The following is a 15737-nucleotide window of genomic DNA, read 5'->3' as shown; positions in this document are numbered from 1 at the left end:
ACACACACACACACACACACACGCCCCAAGACACAGAAACATCCTTCTTTGGCAATATAGCTCACCACCAGCAGCTGCAGCTAAATCCCTGGCCACCAGGACTAGAGAGAATAACTTCATTTGAAGTCTCACTGGTTGGGAGGCTGAAATTGCAAGGCGAATTCCAATCCCCATGAAGCCAAACTTGGTGTCCAGAGTAGCCTGGAAGTGGGAGTTCGGCAAAGGAGCTAGCTGGGGAGGGTGATGTTCAAAATACTGAATAACCAGTATGGCATAGGTCCTGACTGATCAGCACACTGCATGGTCAGCACACTGTAACCCGCATGCAAGTAACCGCGATCCCTGCATGCAGCTGGGGGAGGCTGTGGAACATGGAAGCTGGGAGTCCATCGGTCGGGTCGACATTGAAAGGTGAACGGGAGCAGCACCTGCCCGTGTGACCCGCTGCTTTCCTGTGTGCAAAGGACTGCACATTTCAACCTGAGACCCTGGCGGGTCCTGCAGGGCATAAGCTAGATTTGTCTTCCTGCCTGAGGCTATCACCAATTATATGTGCCGTGCGGCTAGCTGGCTTCCTGCCAGAGGAGGAGGTGAAGGGATTACAGAATCTCTCTCTGATCTAACTTATCAGAGAAGTTAAAAGATACCCATGGAGGAGGCGGCACAGTGCAGAGATAAAGAAGTCAGGATTCAAATCCTCACTATCTGGGAGGCTGAGACAAGAGTTCCTTAACCTCATCCGGAAAATGGGAAACCTCGCAGTACCCACTGCCCGGGTCGTGATGAAGATGAAATGGGCTAAGAACACCATTAAAGCCCTTAGAGCAGCCTGTCCCAAAGTTGGCCTCCATAATGGGAGTCATTATTATTCTTCACAGTGGGCAGAATGATCCAGAAATCAGATCAGAAACAAACGGTCAAAAGGGAAGGTGAGACACAAAAGCAACTTGGAGTTGGCAGTGCGGAGTCTCCCTCGAAGGAGAGTTGTCTTTGTTAGTGTTTGCCTTTAGTGGGCCAGGACAATCCAACTAGGAAGTGGGAAGACCGAGTGGGATCCGAGGCCTTTCTGGCAGGAATCTGTGCAGACACATTCTCATCCAGCACCCCCTCCAAGCAGCTGGCCCAGCCCAGCTAAACTGGAGGCTGGTGTCATTTGTAACAAGATAAATGATCTGTGCTTGGGAAGCAACATTAGCTGCCACTTCCCTGCCAGGGTGAAGGAAAACCAAACCAGACCCTAAATTACACCTGTAGGGCGGGCCACACCTTTCACAATGCAGTCTTTTAGTTTTCTGTGATAACCACATGATATTTGAAAATACACACCAGTCTCTACAACACCCACTGATGGCTTTGTAAAATCCACCAGCTTCTTATGGAGCAGCATAGATTTTTGGAAACTCACGCAGGCTTTTCTTCTCATCTCCAGATGAGATGTCTGCTGTAGGTGGGGGACCACAGACAGAACCCAAGAGGGGCCGGTGGAATACAAGAAGCACCCAGGAAGCCTAGCTTACCGCCCGAGGAACACCGTGCCAAACAGCTTGAACTGCGCCTTCGAGAGAGTGCAACACCCGGGAGCTGGAAAACACCACTGCTGTCTCCCTTTCCTGACCCCTGACTTCCTGAGCCTAAGGCCAAGGTCATCCTGGCAACTTCCAGAAGGAACTTTCCCCCAGAAGGACCGGGCCAGTGGGCAGAGTTGGTTCAGCAGTGCCAGTATCACATCGGTGACTGACTTACCCAAGGTGCTTTTATTTTTTATTTCAACCCATCTTCCAAAACCCAGAGCAACTGAAACCCCAAGGGCCACCACCTCCACCAAAAAAAAAAAAAGGAATATTTTTGAAAGCTTAACTGGTAACTCCACAGCCATTCATTCAGCTGACTCCCAAGGAAATAGAAAGCATCTGGAAAATGTATTTTCAAATTGATTTAACGTTGAGCCATGTTAAATGTTTTAATTTCCAGGCAATGCAGCACCCACCAAAACATCAGTTAGTCCCAGCAATCAGGTACGAATATTGGCTTCTGTTGAGGGATTCATTTATTTCAGCTCTGTTAAATATTGAAGAAGGAGAAGACCAATGCAGCCTGTGGCTCCCAGTAAGTAAGACTAAGCCGGAGTAGAAACCAGATCAGGCCCTGGCTACAACGATGCCTTTTCCTGCACCCTCCTCTCTCGGGAGGGAAGGCAGTAACTTGTATGTAAGGTCCTCATGCTGTCAACAGAAGTTACCCCTCCTTCCCTACAGGTGCTCTGCCTCTGAGCTGGAAAATAAAAGAGGCTGAAATGGAACAGCTCCCTGCCGAGGAGAATGGCTGGCTTAAAAATTTGCAAGATCATTTTTAATAATTATTTTTCCTTTGGGGGCCTTTTAAATGTCAAGGCCCAGGGGTCTCTCTGCCCCAGGTGAGGCTCTTGGTCCAGGTAAGGATCTCCCACAGTCTGCAGTGCCCTCTGTCTTAACACGCCTTGGCCAGCTGCTTGGGGCACCCAAGGGGCAATGCACTCAGGCCACTCCCCACAGGGGCTTGGCCATTAGAACCAGCAGAAGGCAGCCAGGTCCAAGGCCCCAAGAGAAGGGAGCTCCTGAAAACAAACACAAGGCAAGAGTGCACGTGAGGTCTCGGCAGCCCGCAGAGGGCAGACGCATCACGCCCAAATCCCTGAGTCTCTCTCTAGGACCACTGAATTCCAAACCTTGATTTGTTCATCTCTTAAATGGGAATAACGACCCTAAAGGAGTGCGAGGAGGGGGAGTGAGAATTCAATGAGATTGTGTGAATCAGCACAGTATCAGCTCTGCCTTAATTGTAAGAGTCACCTGAGCAGCTTGTTAAACATGCAAATTTTATGATCCTCCCTTGAGAGTCTGATTCAGCAAGTCTGCAAAGAAGCCCGGGAATTTGTATTTTCAGCATCACTCCCAGGTGATTCTGATAATTAAGCAAGATTAGGAAGCAAGAGATTGAGGGTCTGGCCCACAGGAAGGGTTCACCTAATGGCAGCCCTCACTCAGGACTGTGGGGTGAACGGAAGAAGGGCGTCTAGGATCTTACCTGGCTGCGGACAGGCAGGGAACATCTTTTTAAGGGGCCCTTGTCATTTTCTGACACTGCTGTTTCAAGGGAAAACCAGTCCTGCCTTTCTGCAGGGGATCTGACAACAGCCATCAGAATTACAAATGCACACACCCTATGATCCAGCAATCCCACTTTGAAGAGTGTATCCTACAGACACACTCAAACAGATGCAAATTATTCAAGGTCATTGGCTGCAGCGTTATTTGTAACAGTAAAAAATTAGAAACAACTGAAATATCCATTTATAGAGATCTGATTAAATACAGTTGTGGCATAGGCATAAAACCAAAAATTGCACAGCTCCTGTGTACAGATATGGAACTGCCTCCAAGGTATATTGTTAGATGAAAAATGCAAGGTGTAGAACAAGGTGTATAATAAGCTTTTGTAAAAGTGTGGAGACAATCTCTATTTGACTTGCTGTGTATGCACAGAATATCTCTGGACGAATACACAGGAAGCTGGTAACATTGGTTGTCTCTGGAGAAGGGAAGTAGGTGGCTAGGGGACAGGGGAAAAGGTTTTACTACATGCCTTTTCAGACCTTAAATGTTTTGATTTGGAACATGTAGGTCCCCAGATATATAGGTTGAATTAATCAATACCGGACAGTGAGAGGGAGGATGCAGAGGAAGCATCGAAATGAATTTAGTCCTGAGAGAGCCTCATTCAACTGGTTCTGGGTGAAGCTCCAGGAACTAGAAGTCTGTTAAAGCTCCCCAGGTGACTTTAAAGTGCAGCCAGAGTTGAGAATCATTTACGTGAAGTTTGGTAGGGACTTTGGGTTTTAGTGCCGAACCCCCAATGACTATCAGAGGCCCCCACCCTGAATCTTAGTAACCTTTCCCCGCCCCCCCCAGGCCCTGTAGAGCGAACAGAGAAGGATGCAGGGGCAGGGCACGGGGCGGGCGGTTCCGCTCACCTGGGGGAGAGCGCGAGGCGGGGGTCCTAGTGGGACCGGCGCTGGCCGGCGAGTCCTGCCAGGGCTGAGCCTTGGCGCCATCTAGCGCCCGCTGGAGGCTCTGCAGCTGTACGGCGCTGAGCCGCTGGCGCTGGGCCTGGGTCACCGCCGCGGCGTTCTCGGGACCCAGGCAGGCGATCTGCTCCGCGGACAGCTCCTGCAGGGGGAGAGGGGACAGCGCCCTCAGAGGGAGCCCCTCCCCGGGTTGCCCGAACTCAGTCATCCGCCCCGGGTCCGCACAACTTTGCCATACCCCTGTGCCGTGTGTGCTCCTATTTAAGACGTTTCCTTAAAATTAGATCATCATTCTTTCGCTACTAAAATAAATGTATTTAAAAATAGAAAACTTTAAATGGAAATTTCCAAAAATGGAAAACCAGCAGGACTTGCCATAAGCAAGCATTAAATAGAAGCCAAAAGAAATAAAACAACATTGTTGAATCCTAGCTGGATTTGTTGGCGAACAACATCTGAACCCCTGGCCCCTTGAGAGAGAGAGGAGGGAGAGAGGGAGAGAAACAGAGAGAGGGGCTATAAAAAGCATTACAGAGGTGTTGCTGCTCCAAACTAAGACTTCCTCCTTGAAGTTATCAGAAGTATTAAAGGAGAGTTGAAAGGGTAGTCACGATTTGCTCACTGTGTGACTTAGTGTTGTTTAATGCAATACCAGCCAGGTACCTTCCCAAGGCTTCAAGTCCTCCACCTCAGCAAACTCTGGTTTCACGTCTAAAGACCAAAAACCTGAATTTGAGAATCTGAGCCCCAGCTCTGCCACATTCTAGCTGTGTCACCTCAAGTAAGTTACACAGCCTCTCTGGGCTTTTGGACTAGATATTGGGATGACACAGAGATCTCATCTCCTGTGCAGATAGAGTCTGTCCTTTGGCATCCCTGCCTGAACACTGCCTGGTGAGTCCTGTTAGGGGTGGCTTGGTGGAGCGAAAGTGCGGCAATCTATTGATGATGTCTGCCATGGACCACAGGAGTGGGAAATTCTGCCGGGTACACTATGTCTTTAAGGACTCTGAACAAGATGTTTTCTGAAGTCACTTCCAGCTCAAAGGATTTGGTGACTAGTTCCGTGGGACTGGAATAATATTGGATGGCAGGATTCTACTTTTGTAGAGGGGACTCCAAAGTCATCCTGCTTAATTTCTAAGGGCCCCAAAGAATCTGTTTATATTCCCTTATCCCTTTCTCTTCTCTCAGACATCCTCCTCTACTGTCCAGGAGCTTCCCTGGAATCATATTTCTCTGCTTAGAGCCCTTCCCTGCACCCCACTCCAGGACATAGCTCATGCTCCTGAACATGGTCAAGGCCCAGGGTCCTGCCAGCCTGTCCAGCCTCCCCTCTGGCACTCTCCACTCCAGGAGAATTAGCGTCAATATTGACAGTCCCTAGGAGGCAGCAGTTTTCTGTGTACTTCCTTCTTCCTGTTCCTCCCCTCCACCTAGCTGACCTGTCCTCCGAAACTCAGCATCACCTCCTGTCCTCCTGCCACACATACACACAACATAGGTGCCTTCTGGCTTACATCTGCCATTAACACAGGGTCTGTATTGTAGGAATTACCTATTTTTCCAATGCTGCTGACTTGTGACCCACAGGCCAGATTGAATCTCTAGGCCTACTGCACTGTGTTTTAAAAAAAATTAATTCACATTGGCTGCCAACATTTAATTATCAAGAGATTCCATATGAGAATCTTTGGCTTCTTCTAGAAAAAAACAAAAAGGAAGATTCAGCAAAACTGGGCCCACATGGTCACACTGCATTAATGTGCTAGAAATGAGAAGCAGCCTCCCCTTCAGACAGGGCTCTCCAGTTCACCTCGGTCCCTACCCAGCCCACTGCACTTCTTTATGTTACCTTCTAGGCCCCCAAAGGCAGTGTGTTTTAACCCCTTCACCAGGGCACCCCCAGGTGCACCTAGCCGGGAGCCTACTGCAGAGTAGGTGGTCAAGTAGCCACAACCGCACTCCAAACAAAACCAAAAGAAAGTGTTTAGCAAAACGTCGGCATCCAAGACCACGTTGCCTGTCCCATGCAGAGTGCCCCAAAGGGGAAGCAGGTATATTTGCTCAGTGACCTTGAGGACTGCTATTTTATGGCCACTGAGCGTGCCAGCGCTGCGCTGGGAGCTGTTCAGGGTGCTGAAGTAGTTCAAGGTTGGCTATCTGTCTTGAAATGAACCAGGGATGTGGCATCTTGGGAGTTTGTCTAGCCTGGTTTGTGTGCCTTACCCACGAGTGGCGGACAGGATGTGTTCCCACATTGCCCAGCAAGCAAAAACACCGGGGTAACTCATTTCTCATCAGCACAGACTGCCCCCCACAAACACGCTCCTAATCTTGTGCACAGAGAGGAAGCGAGGACCTCTCACTGGATCCCCTGCTTTTCTTACTTCCATTCATCCAATTTCACCTTTCAACTTTTTTCATAGACCTATTGTGGTTTTCTTAATACTTCAACTAAAATGTTTTACTTGAATTTATTATAAAAGGGAAAGATGAGGTCCACAATCCCTCATCTACCATTCTAAAGTCCAAAAAAGGCTGAAAACGGGAAGATTTTTCCCAAAGTTTAAGACAAACTTATTTGTCAGCAAAGCTTGACCTGAATTGCTGTGAGGCTATTTATTTATAGCCTCTCTATTTATTTTAATTAGTGTGACTTGTCAGAGATTTCTTTGCAGAAATATGAATGTGTTTGGTTTACATGGTGCTTTACCAAATACTGCTGGGGGTGTTCAGTTACATACAGTCTATGCACAGGGTGAACTTTTAAAAGTCTGAATAATTCTGAATTCTTAAATATATCTGTCCGCAACGGTCTTGCATGGGGTTTATGAACCTGTCACACCACCATAAATAGAAAATCAGTAGCACTTGCTATGAAGAGAAGGTGGCCATTAAAGTAAATATAATTAAAATGTAAATTTAAAATGTAAGAAAAAAACTTAAAAAAAACAACCTAAAATTATCTTGTGAGCATCCATTGTTGGCACACAGGTCTCCTCTGGCCCTATCAGCTCAAGCCTGGTTGCAAACCTCTAAATTCCAAGGCCTGGTCCCTGTGTGGTTTGAAATAGGGTCAAGCTTCCCATTTCTCCTTGAAGAACTGAGCACCTACTTTGAATATCTCATCAGGAAGGCATTTTATTGCTGATGGCTGGAAATACGGCATCAAATCCTTGTCGAGTATCCGGAGCTCTGCTTTAGTTAATCCAGCTGGGGAGAAAAAGGAATCACGAGGGTTTAGTTCAAGCCATCGGAACTGCGCTTGTTTTATTAATGGTGCTGCAGAATGTACAGTTCTGCATGTTCTAGGCAAGCATCATTCCTTACAAAAGGCCCTGAAAATCACACTGGGGAACAGAGTTCCTTAATCAACTCAGAAAAAAATAAAGTGGGTCGCATTAGCCCTGATGGGCCACCTACAGTGAAATGTAGGCCCAGAAGGAGCTTCAATTTACACACTTTCAAATTGTGTATAAACCTATTATAGGGGCCAATTAAATCACATTCTAAAAACTAGTGTTTTTCAAACTGTAGTGTACACAAGAATCACCAGGAGAGCTTGTTTAAAAGCATATTTGCAGACCCACCCTCTGCAACTTCAAATCATGAAGTCTAGGTTCTACTTAATTCCATCAATGTTTTCTACACGTAGCCAAGGATTATTTTATTTTATTTTATTTTTGTCCCCAGATGTGAGTTTGGAAAGGGAGAGAAAGGCATGCTAAGGGTACTACTTACCTGCAATGGTCCCAAGCTCCTGCAAGACAGAGCTGGTCCACTCGGTGGGATCCCCAAACACGACTTCTGCATTCCTCTTAAACTGGGCCAAGACTTGCGTGCTGCAGAGCAGGGTCCCAATTCTGGCCACTACCATCCTGGTTAAAGAGGGACAGGTGAGCTTGGGGGATTCTCCAGCCAAAAAAAAAAAAAAATCATATGCAGAAGGTAGGTAGGCTCAGCACCGAGAGCAGATACAGCTAATCCCACTCCCTGTTTTAGCCCAGAAATGTTCAAAGCATTAGAAAGTGGAGAACACCTTGATGCATGGATGAATGAATGAATAAGTCATCTGCCATTCTGAATATTAGTATTTTGGTTACCTGAATTCTGAGATCTTTATAAGTGGGATTTCAGTGATGTTCACAGCACACAGGGTTGCACCAAGACCCACTAAGTGAAAGCTTTTCAGATCCTGGATCCTATAGCCCGAATCATCCAAGAACCCTTGCAGAATGGATTTAGCCTGCAAACAATGAGAAGGAATAGAAGATGAACTATCCAGGGATGATCAAGACCCCAAGGCCTGTGAGGATAACTGAGCTGTTGCCATAGACTCCTGACTAATCCCCCGCCATACCCCTCTGGAATCCCATTCCATTTCATCCTGGCCACTACATCCAGATTAATAATGTCCTTAAGATGCTGCTTCAACTGAGTATGCCCCTGATCTATGGCGGTGTCTTTAGGCAATGAATCTCTTATGTACTTCACTGATATTAAAGGCACTTTTGTGCTGTGTCTGTTACTTATTTCTGAAGTTGCTTTTATGACCTTCAGACAGTTTGGACATTCAAATTTTGCAGGAGGATCCAGAATTTTCCAGCATCTGTTTCCACAACTTTCCAACAAAACCTTATAATTTCCTGCCTCCCTGCCTTTGCACAAGCCAGTCCCTCCATCTGAAATGCCCTTCTGCATTTCTAACTGTTAGAATCAGCCATCATTTTATTTTTTGGGTCGATTCAAATGTCACCTTCTTCATGACATTTCAGCCAGGATGGATTTTTCTTTCTCTATGGCCCTACAGAAATATATTTGCCCCTTGCTCTTCAATTCCAGAGAGAGTAGCACATAAAATGCCTTGGTGCCTAAAGCATTTTAAAATGAGCTTTTATTTAAGGGTGCTGATGTGTAGGGTCTCTGTAATTCTATCATAGTGGCTATTCACTGTTCATTACTTCCTCTGGAGAACCACCCCTCCCACACTCTTACTTCATGTAGTTCAGTCAAAACTAACTGCTCCCTGAGTTCCAGAAGCAATGATATGGCCCAGTCCTGGCCAATCAAGTCATCTCTTAGCCTGGCTGCAGTGATTGGTTCTGGATTTGGCATGTGATCCAGCCAGAGCCAATCAGAACTTTGGCTGGAGCAATTAGAAGTGCTTTCTTTACTCTGGACTTGAACTTAGAAGGATATACATGAGGATCTTCCAGAACCCACCATGCAGAGGAGAGACCCTTCCTCTCAATGGAGCCAACAGAAAGAAAAGCAGAGTCAAAAAAAATGGTGACAGATAGAGTTCCATGTTGAAGCTCCTGGAGCCAGCTACCTGAACTCTATCCCTGAACTTTTTAGTTATGGAGGTCAATAAATTCTTTTCTTGCTCAAGCCAGTTTGTGTTGGGTTTTCTGCCACTTGTAACTAAACAAGCCCTGATTAATTTGATCTACCTATGTTGTACCTAAGGAAGCATCCAAGCCAATCCCTCAGAGATGAGCTGTATAATAAAGCCCAGATCCTTTAGTGCTCATGGGGGGAGGTGGAAAGATTATAAGAGCTCACAAAGCAAAGATGGGGAGGAGACATCCAAGGACAAACATCTCCTGAATAAGTGAAAGTCACCAAGATAGAGTCAATCTTCCCATCTCTCTTTAACATTAGTCATCCCCATCACACGATACGGATCTTCACAGTGTTGAGAAGAAGTGTTGGGAAAGATTGTGAAATGTTGCAATAGAGTCCACTTTTCATGTGGCTGTCACTTCCTGTCCCTTAGGTCTGTTTAAATGCTACCTCCTCAGAGAAGACTGCCCTCTGGACTCCCCCATCTCAAACAGCCTCCTTCCCCACTATTCCTATGAGCACCTTGTCCATATTCTGCATCAATTATCACAATTTTTTTTAATTTTTCTCTTTGATCGCTCACTTTTTTGTCTGTGTCACCAAGTAGACTCCCTAAAGACAAGGACTTTTTCTAAGTGGTTCAACATTGTGTCCCCAGCACCTAGCACAATGCCTGCCACACAGTAGGGGTTCAATAAGTACTTTTGAGTAAATGAATGAATGAATGAACATCTGAGTGAGTGACCTATAGAGGTCATAGGCAATGTACTCCTTTGAAATGCATCATTTTGCTGCCTTCATGTGGTGGCCTGGCTTCAGGGAGATTTCCCATGTTTCTGCAAACCAGACTGGTCAGTGTCTTCACTAAGTTATCCTCTGTGATTACAAGGCTCATAGCTACTATTGGGTGCTGGTGAGGTTCAGTAATACCATGCTTAGACTTAAATGTCTTTGACTGAATTGGAATGTGCACCCAAAGTAATAATAGCTAACATTTATTGAATGCTATTGTATGCTGGCACTATTTTGACCACTTTATACACACTATCTCATCTAATCCTCCCAACAACCCTGTGAGGTAAAATATTATCCCTATTTCACAGATGAGCAAACTGAGGCACAGAGAGATTTAGTAATGAGGCCAAGGTTACACAGCTAGAAAATAATGGTTCCAGGCTCAAAACGCAGGCAAGCTGACCCCAGAGCCTACTCTCTTGGCTAGTGAAGATGTTTGGCCATGGAGAAAAGATGGAGATTCAAGTCAGCCTTTAGTTTTTTCTTATTAAGTCTTCACAATCGGATTTCACTAGTTGACTCATAGCAATTTGTGCTCCCCAACTATCAGGCATGCTCATTTTAAGATGAAAGTGCAAAAATACAATTCAAATAAAATTACTTTGATATGTGGTATTAAATTGTCCTTGCCACTGAAACCGAGAAAATGCAAGCTCAGCCTGCAAAGTGATAAGTCAAAATATATTTCCTTGAATGACTAGACCAGAGTATATGTAATGATTCCAAGACAATTAATACCAACACTTTTAGGCAATATTAACTGCTGAGAAATGAATAGCTGTAAGATTTCAATCTCTCTGTTCATCCCTCTGGCTTCTATAATAGTTTTTTCCCTTATATTGGTTTTTAAGCTGAACTATCTGATAATGGAGTTCCATCAGGTCTGACTATTAATCTAGAAACATGCATTTAAGGGTTTGATTGGGAGCTAAAGTTGAGGAACTGACTGCAAATGATATATGCAAATGTTAGGTTTTCATATCCTCTTCAAACATATTGATAAATCTCACTGCCATCCACGGGAATTAAAATTGGTGCAAAAGGAAAGAGATACCCTAGTTTCTCAGTTGGATATATTTTTCTGTTTCTCCCAGACTGCAAATAGAATGATTTTAATAGCAGAAGTGTGATATGGCACTTCTCAAACTAGTCAAAACCAGTTTTAGAGTCACAGAACCACAGGATTATAGAATATCTGAGTGGAAGGAACCTCACATTGTTGGGTCTAACCCTCTCATCTTGCAGATGAGGAAACCAGCCCACAGAAAGGGCATGGGGTGATGATGATGACAATGACAACAATAACAGTGATGACAACAACAATGAAAACAACTAATTTTTATTAACTACTATGTACCAGATATTGTTCAAAATGTTTTCTATGTATTAATTCATTTAATCCTCACAGCCAGGCCCTCCATGTGGCCCAACTCCAGGGGCACCATTCACTCTGTACTCTGTTTGAATGGCACCATGCAGAGTCCAAGACGAGGACGTGGCAACCTTGCTTACAAAAAGCTCATGAGATAGGGGACATGTGTTGGGACATGTGTTGGTTTTGCCTGCTTGGCATCTGTTCTCCCCGTGTTTAATAGCAACACCACACGTTTTCTTTGGAGACCTACCCTGTATTATAATAGTTTCCTACTGCTGCTGTAATGAATGACCACAAAATGAGTGGCTTAAAAAATACAAATTTATTCTCTTACACTTCTGGAAATCATACATCCCAAAATGGAGCAGCAGGGTATATTCCCTCTGGGGGTTCTAGGAAGAATTCATTTCCTTGCTTTTTCTAGCTTCGAGAGGCCATCTGCATTCCTTAGCTCGTGGCCCCACCAGCAGCAAAGCACCTTGAGATAGATTTCTTCCTGCATCCCTCTGCTTCCATTATCACATCGCCTGTATCTGTGGCTCTCCTGCCTCCCTCTTAGGACCTTGTGATTACAACAGGCCCACTCAAGAAATCCAGGATAACCTCCCCATCTCAAGATCCTTAAATTAATCACATCTTCAAAGTCCCTTTAGCCATATAAGCTAACATATTCACAGGTTCCAGGGATTCAGATGTGGACATCTTTGGGAGGCTTTAATCAGCCTACCACATACCCTCACCCACTCTGAGCCCATGTTGTCGTAGTGAGATGGACTCCAATCCCTGATGCAGGCCTGGATTGTTCAGATGTAGGCAATTACATGACTGGAGTTAATGCTGGGACTTTTTCAAAAACTAATAAAGAGGCCCATTTTCATAAGGTAGCTAATTAGGTAGTATATAAGCCCAGTGCTGAAAAGTGACCACCAAGAGAGAGCTACCTGAGAAGGAAGATAACATGGAAGAGCGACGACTTCCCTTTCCAGCAGTACCATAGATTACAGGCCCTGAAATTCTCTCCCAATTGAAAAAATTAAAATTCTGGGGAGAACTTCTTTATCCCGTGAAGGATTAACTGACACAGGAATTGTCCTCCCACCATAAGCAACTAGAAAACTGAACAAAATATATGAAACAACTGCATCCAAATATTAAACAACACAGAACCACAATTCTAGAAGAAGGAAAACAAACAAGGCGAGCCCTAAAACTGCCCTCACTTACTGCCCAAAGGCAATTTCTAGGCCATAGATTAGGAAGGGAAACCTAAACAACCCCAGTGATCCAGCTGAGTTGAGGGTACAGAGATCCAAGTTCAGAGGCCAGGGCACCTGTCATTTGTGGGCAAAGTACTGGATAGGAGGAAACTGCATAGAGAGAGAGAGTTCCAGAAATCTGAAGAGATGTCTTCTTGAGTACTGAGTGCTGATTTGCACATGCAAGGAATAAAATTCCACATAAGCAAGGAAAGAGTCATCAGAAAATTGTAGGCTAGGCAAGTCCCAGAGCTCATATCAAGATGGAAATAGTTTACATTCCTGCCAGCCACAGTGGAGAGGTCTTGAAATATATGGAGCATTAGGTAGAATCTTCAAAAGAATCCTTTCTCAGTAATGGGGGTAATTAACCACAGAATAAAAGTCACTGTGGACTCACTCTAATAAAGCTCAAAAGGAAACATAAAAAGGATCAAACTGGCCAGGCGCAGTGGCTCATGCCTGTAATCCTAGCCCTCTGGGAGGCCGAGGCGGGTGGATCGCTCGAGGTCAGGAGTTCGAGACCAGCCTGAGCAAGACCCCGTCTCTACTAAAAATAGAAAGAAATTATCTGGACAACTAAAAGTATATATAGAAAAAATTAGCCAGGCATAGTGGCACAGGCCTGTAGTCCCAGCTACTCGGGAGGCTGAGGCAGTAGGATCGCTTAAGCCCAGGAGTTTGAGGTTGCTGTGAGCTAGGCTGATGCCACGGCACTCACTCTAGCCCAGACAACAAAGTGAGACTCTGTCTCAAAAAAAAAAAAAAAAAAAGGATCAAACTGACTTGAAAGTAACTTAAATGTATGCCAGAACAATACTCTTTGAAGGAATACTACTAAATCAAGCACTCAACAATGTAAAATTCACAATGCCCATCATCCAAAAAAATTATTAGGCTTGCAAACAAGCAAGAAAGTATGACTCATAACTAAGAGAAAAATCAGTCAATAAAAACAGACTCAGAAATGACAGTGATGATGAAATTAGCAGCAAGGATATGAAAGCAGCTATTATAAACACTGTAGGTTCAAAGATATAAAGGAAAACATAAGCAAAATTAAGAGAGAAATGGAATATTTAAAAGATCCAGTGACATCTACCAACCTGTCCTGGGGTCCATTCTGTCTGCTGGCTCAGGGAAGCCACAGTGTCTATGGAGCTGAGGTCCAGCTGCTCCAGCTCACTCTCATTCAGAGCCAAAGCAATGCGCCCCAGGGAGACGATATGGTGTTCTCTCCAGTAAGAAGGCATGTCCCAAACCTTTAGGTGAAAGAGAAAATAGATTAGACTGAACATTAGTGATGATATTTACTGTGATCTGAGTGTTTGTGTCCCCCAACCCCAAATTCATACACTTAAACTTAATCCCCAATGGCAGTATTAGAAGGTAAGGCCTTGGGAGATGATTAGGTTGTGAGGGTAGAGCCCTCACGAATGGAATTAGTGCCTTATAAAAGGGACTCCAGAGACCTAGCTATCCACCTTCCACCATGTGAGGACACAGTGAGAAGGCTCCATCTATGAGAATCAAGCCCCCACCAGACACTGAACCTGCCAGCACCTTGGTCTTAGAACTCCCAGCGCCCAGAACTGTGAGAAATTTCTGTTTATAAGTTACCCAGTCTAAGATATTTTGTTATAGCAGCCTGAACAAAGACATCATTTAAAACAGACTTAGGGAGATCTATTGTACAGCATAGTGACTATAGTTAATAATAATATATTGTGTACTTGAAAATTGCTAAGAGAGTAGATCTTAAATAGTCTCATAACAAAAAATGATAAGTATGTGAGGTGATGGATATGTGATTTCACTTCATTTAAATATAAATTATTTAAGTATATACACACAATGTGTATATATATCAAAACATCATATTGTATGTTATAATATATACAACTTTTATTTGTCAACTATACTTTCATAAAAAATTTAAAAAGGCTTAGGGTAAATCTTCTTAATATATAAAGCTCTCCTATAAATCAATAAGGAAAGAATGATTCCATTTGTTTAAAAAAACGAAACAAAAGACATCAACAGGTAATTCACAAAAGAAGTAAACATATGGGGAAAAGTTCATTCTCAGTCATAATTAAAGAAGTATCCACCTTGAATAGGTTGAAGAAAAAATTTTTAATTAAAAATAAAAAACAAAAAAAGAAGTGTATGTTAAAAACAATCAAAGACCATGTTGGCTCATTATACTGACAAGGAGTAGAATAATCATCATTTATGATGCTAGAAAAATATGAGGCAAAGGATACCCTCATTTGTTGTGGTTGAGAATATACATTGGTACATGTTTTCGAGAGGGCAATTTGGCTATCTGTATCAAAAGGTTTTAAAATATTTATACTCTTTGACCCAGAAATTCCACCTCTGAGAATTTAGCCTAAGTAAATAATGAGACAAGTGCCCAAAGATTTATGTATAAAGGCAAACCTTGAGGCATTAAAAAAATACAAACAATCTAAAAGTCTAACAATTAGCTAAATAAATAAGGATCAATCATAAATGAAATGCAGTCATCCCTTAGTATTCACTAGCGATTGGTTCCGGGACACCACAGATACCAAAATGCACAGATGCTCAAGTCCTTTATATAAAATGTTGTGTTCACATGTAACCTACACACACCCTCAAATATACTTTAAATCATCTCTACACTACTTATAATACCCAATACAATGTAAATGCTATGTAAATAGTTTTTATACTATATTGGGGGCTTTTTTTGGTTTTGGTTTTTGAGACAGGGTCTCACTCTCTTGCCTGGACTAGAGTGCAGTGGCATCATCAGAGCTCACTGCAACCTCAAACTTCTGGACTCAAGCAATCTTTCTGCCTCAACTTCCCCAATAGCTGGGACTACAGGCATATGCCTTGCTTATTTTTT

General features: G+C 43.9%; 1 protein-coding gene across 1 annotated transcript in view; it reads right to left on the bottom strand.

Annotated features, from left to right (window-relative positions):
* Positions 1-1963: 1963 nt before the first annotated feature.
* OTOA (otoancorin) overlaps positions 1964-15737 on the bottom strand; it is a 51080-nt gene continuing 37306 nt past the window's right edge. The window contains exons 23-28 of the mRNA XM_045542778.1: positions 13945-14100; positions 8170-8312; positions 7808-7944; positions 7182-7279; positions 4010-4205; positions 1964-2593 (exon numbers count right to left, since the gene is read on the bottom strand). Of these exons, the coding sequence (XP_045398734.1) occupies positions 2514-2593; positions 4010-4205; positions 7182-7279; positions 7808-7944; positions 8170-8312; positions 13945-14100 (810 nt within the window). The 3' untranslated portion in view covers positions 1964-2513. The remainder of the gene's footprint in view (positions 2594-4009; positions 4206-7181; positions 7280-7807; positions 7945-8169; positions 8313-13944; positions 14101-15737) is intronic.

The sequence above is a fragment of the Lemur catta genome, chromosome 2, assembly GCF_020740605.2.
Source record: "Lemur catta isolate mLemCat1 chromosome 2, mLemCat1.pri, whole genome shotgun sequence".
Lineage (NCBI taxonomy): Eukaryota > Metazoa > Chordata > Mammalia > Primates > Lemuridae > Lemur > Lemur catta.
This window is presented reverse-complemented; position numbering and strand designations above follow the sequence as displayed.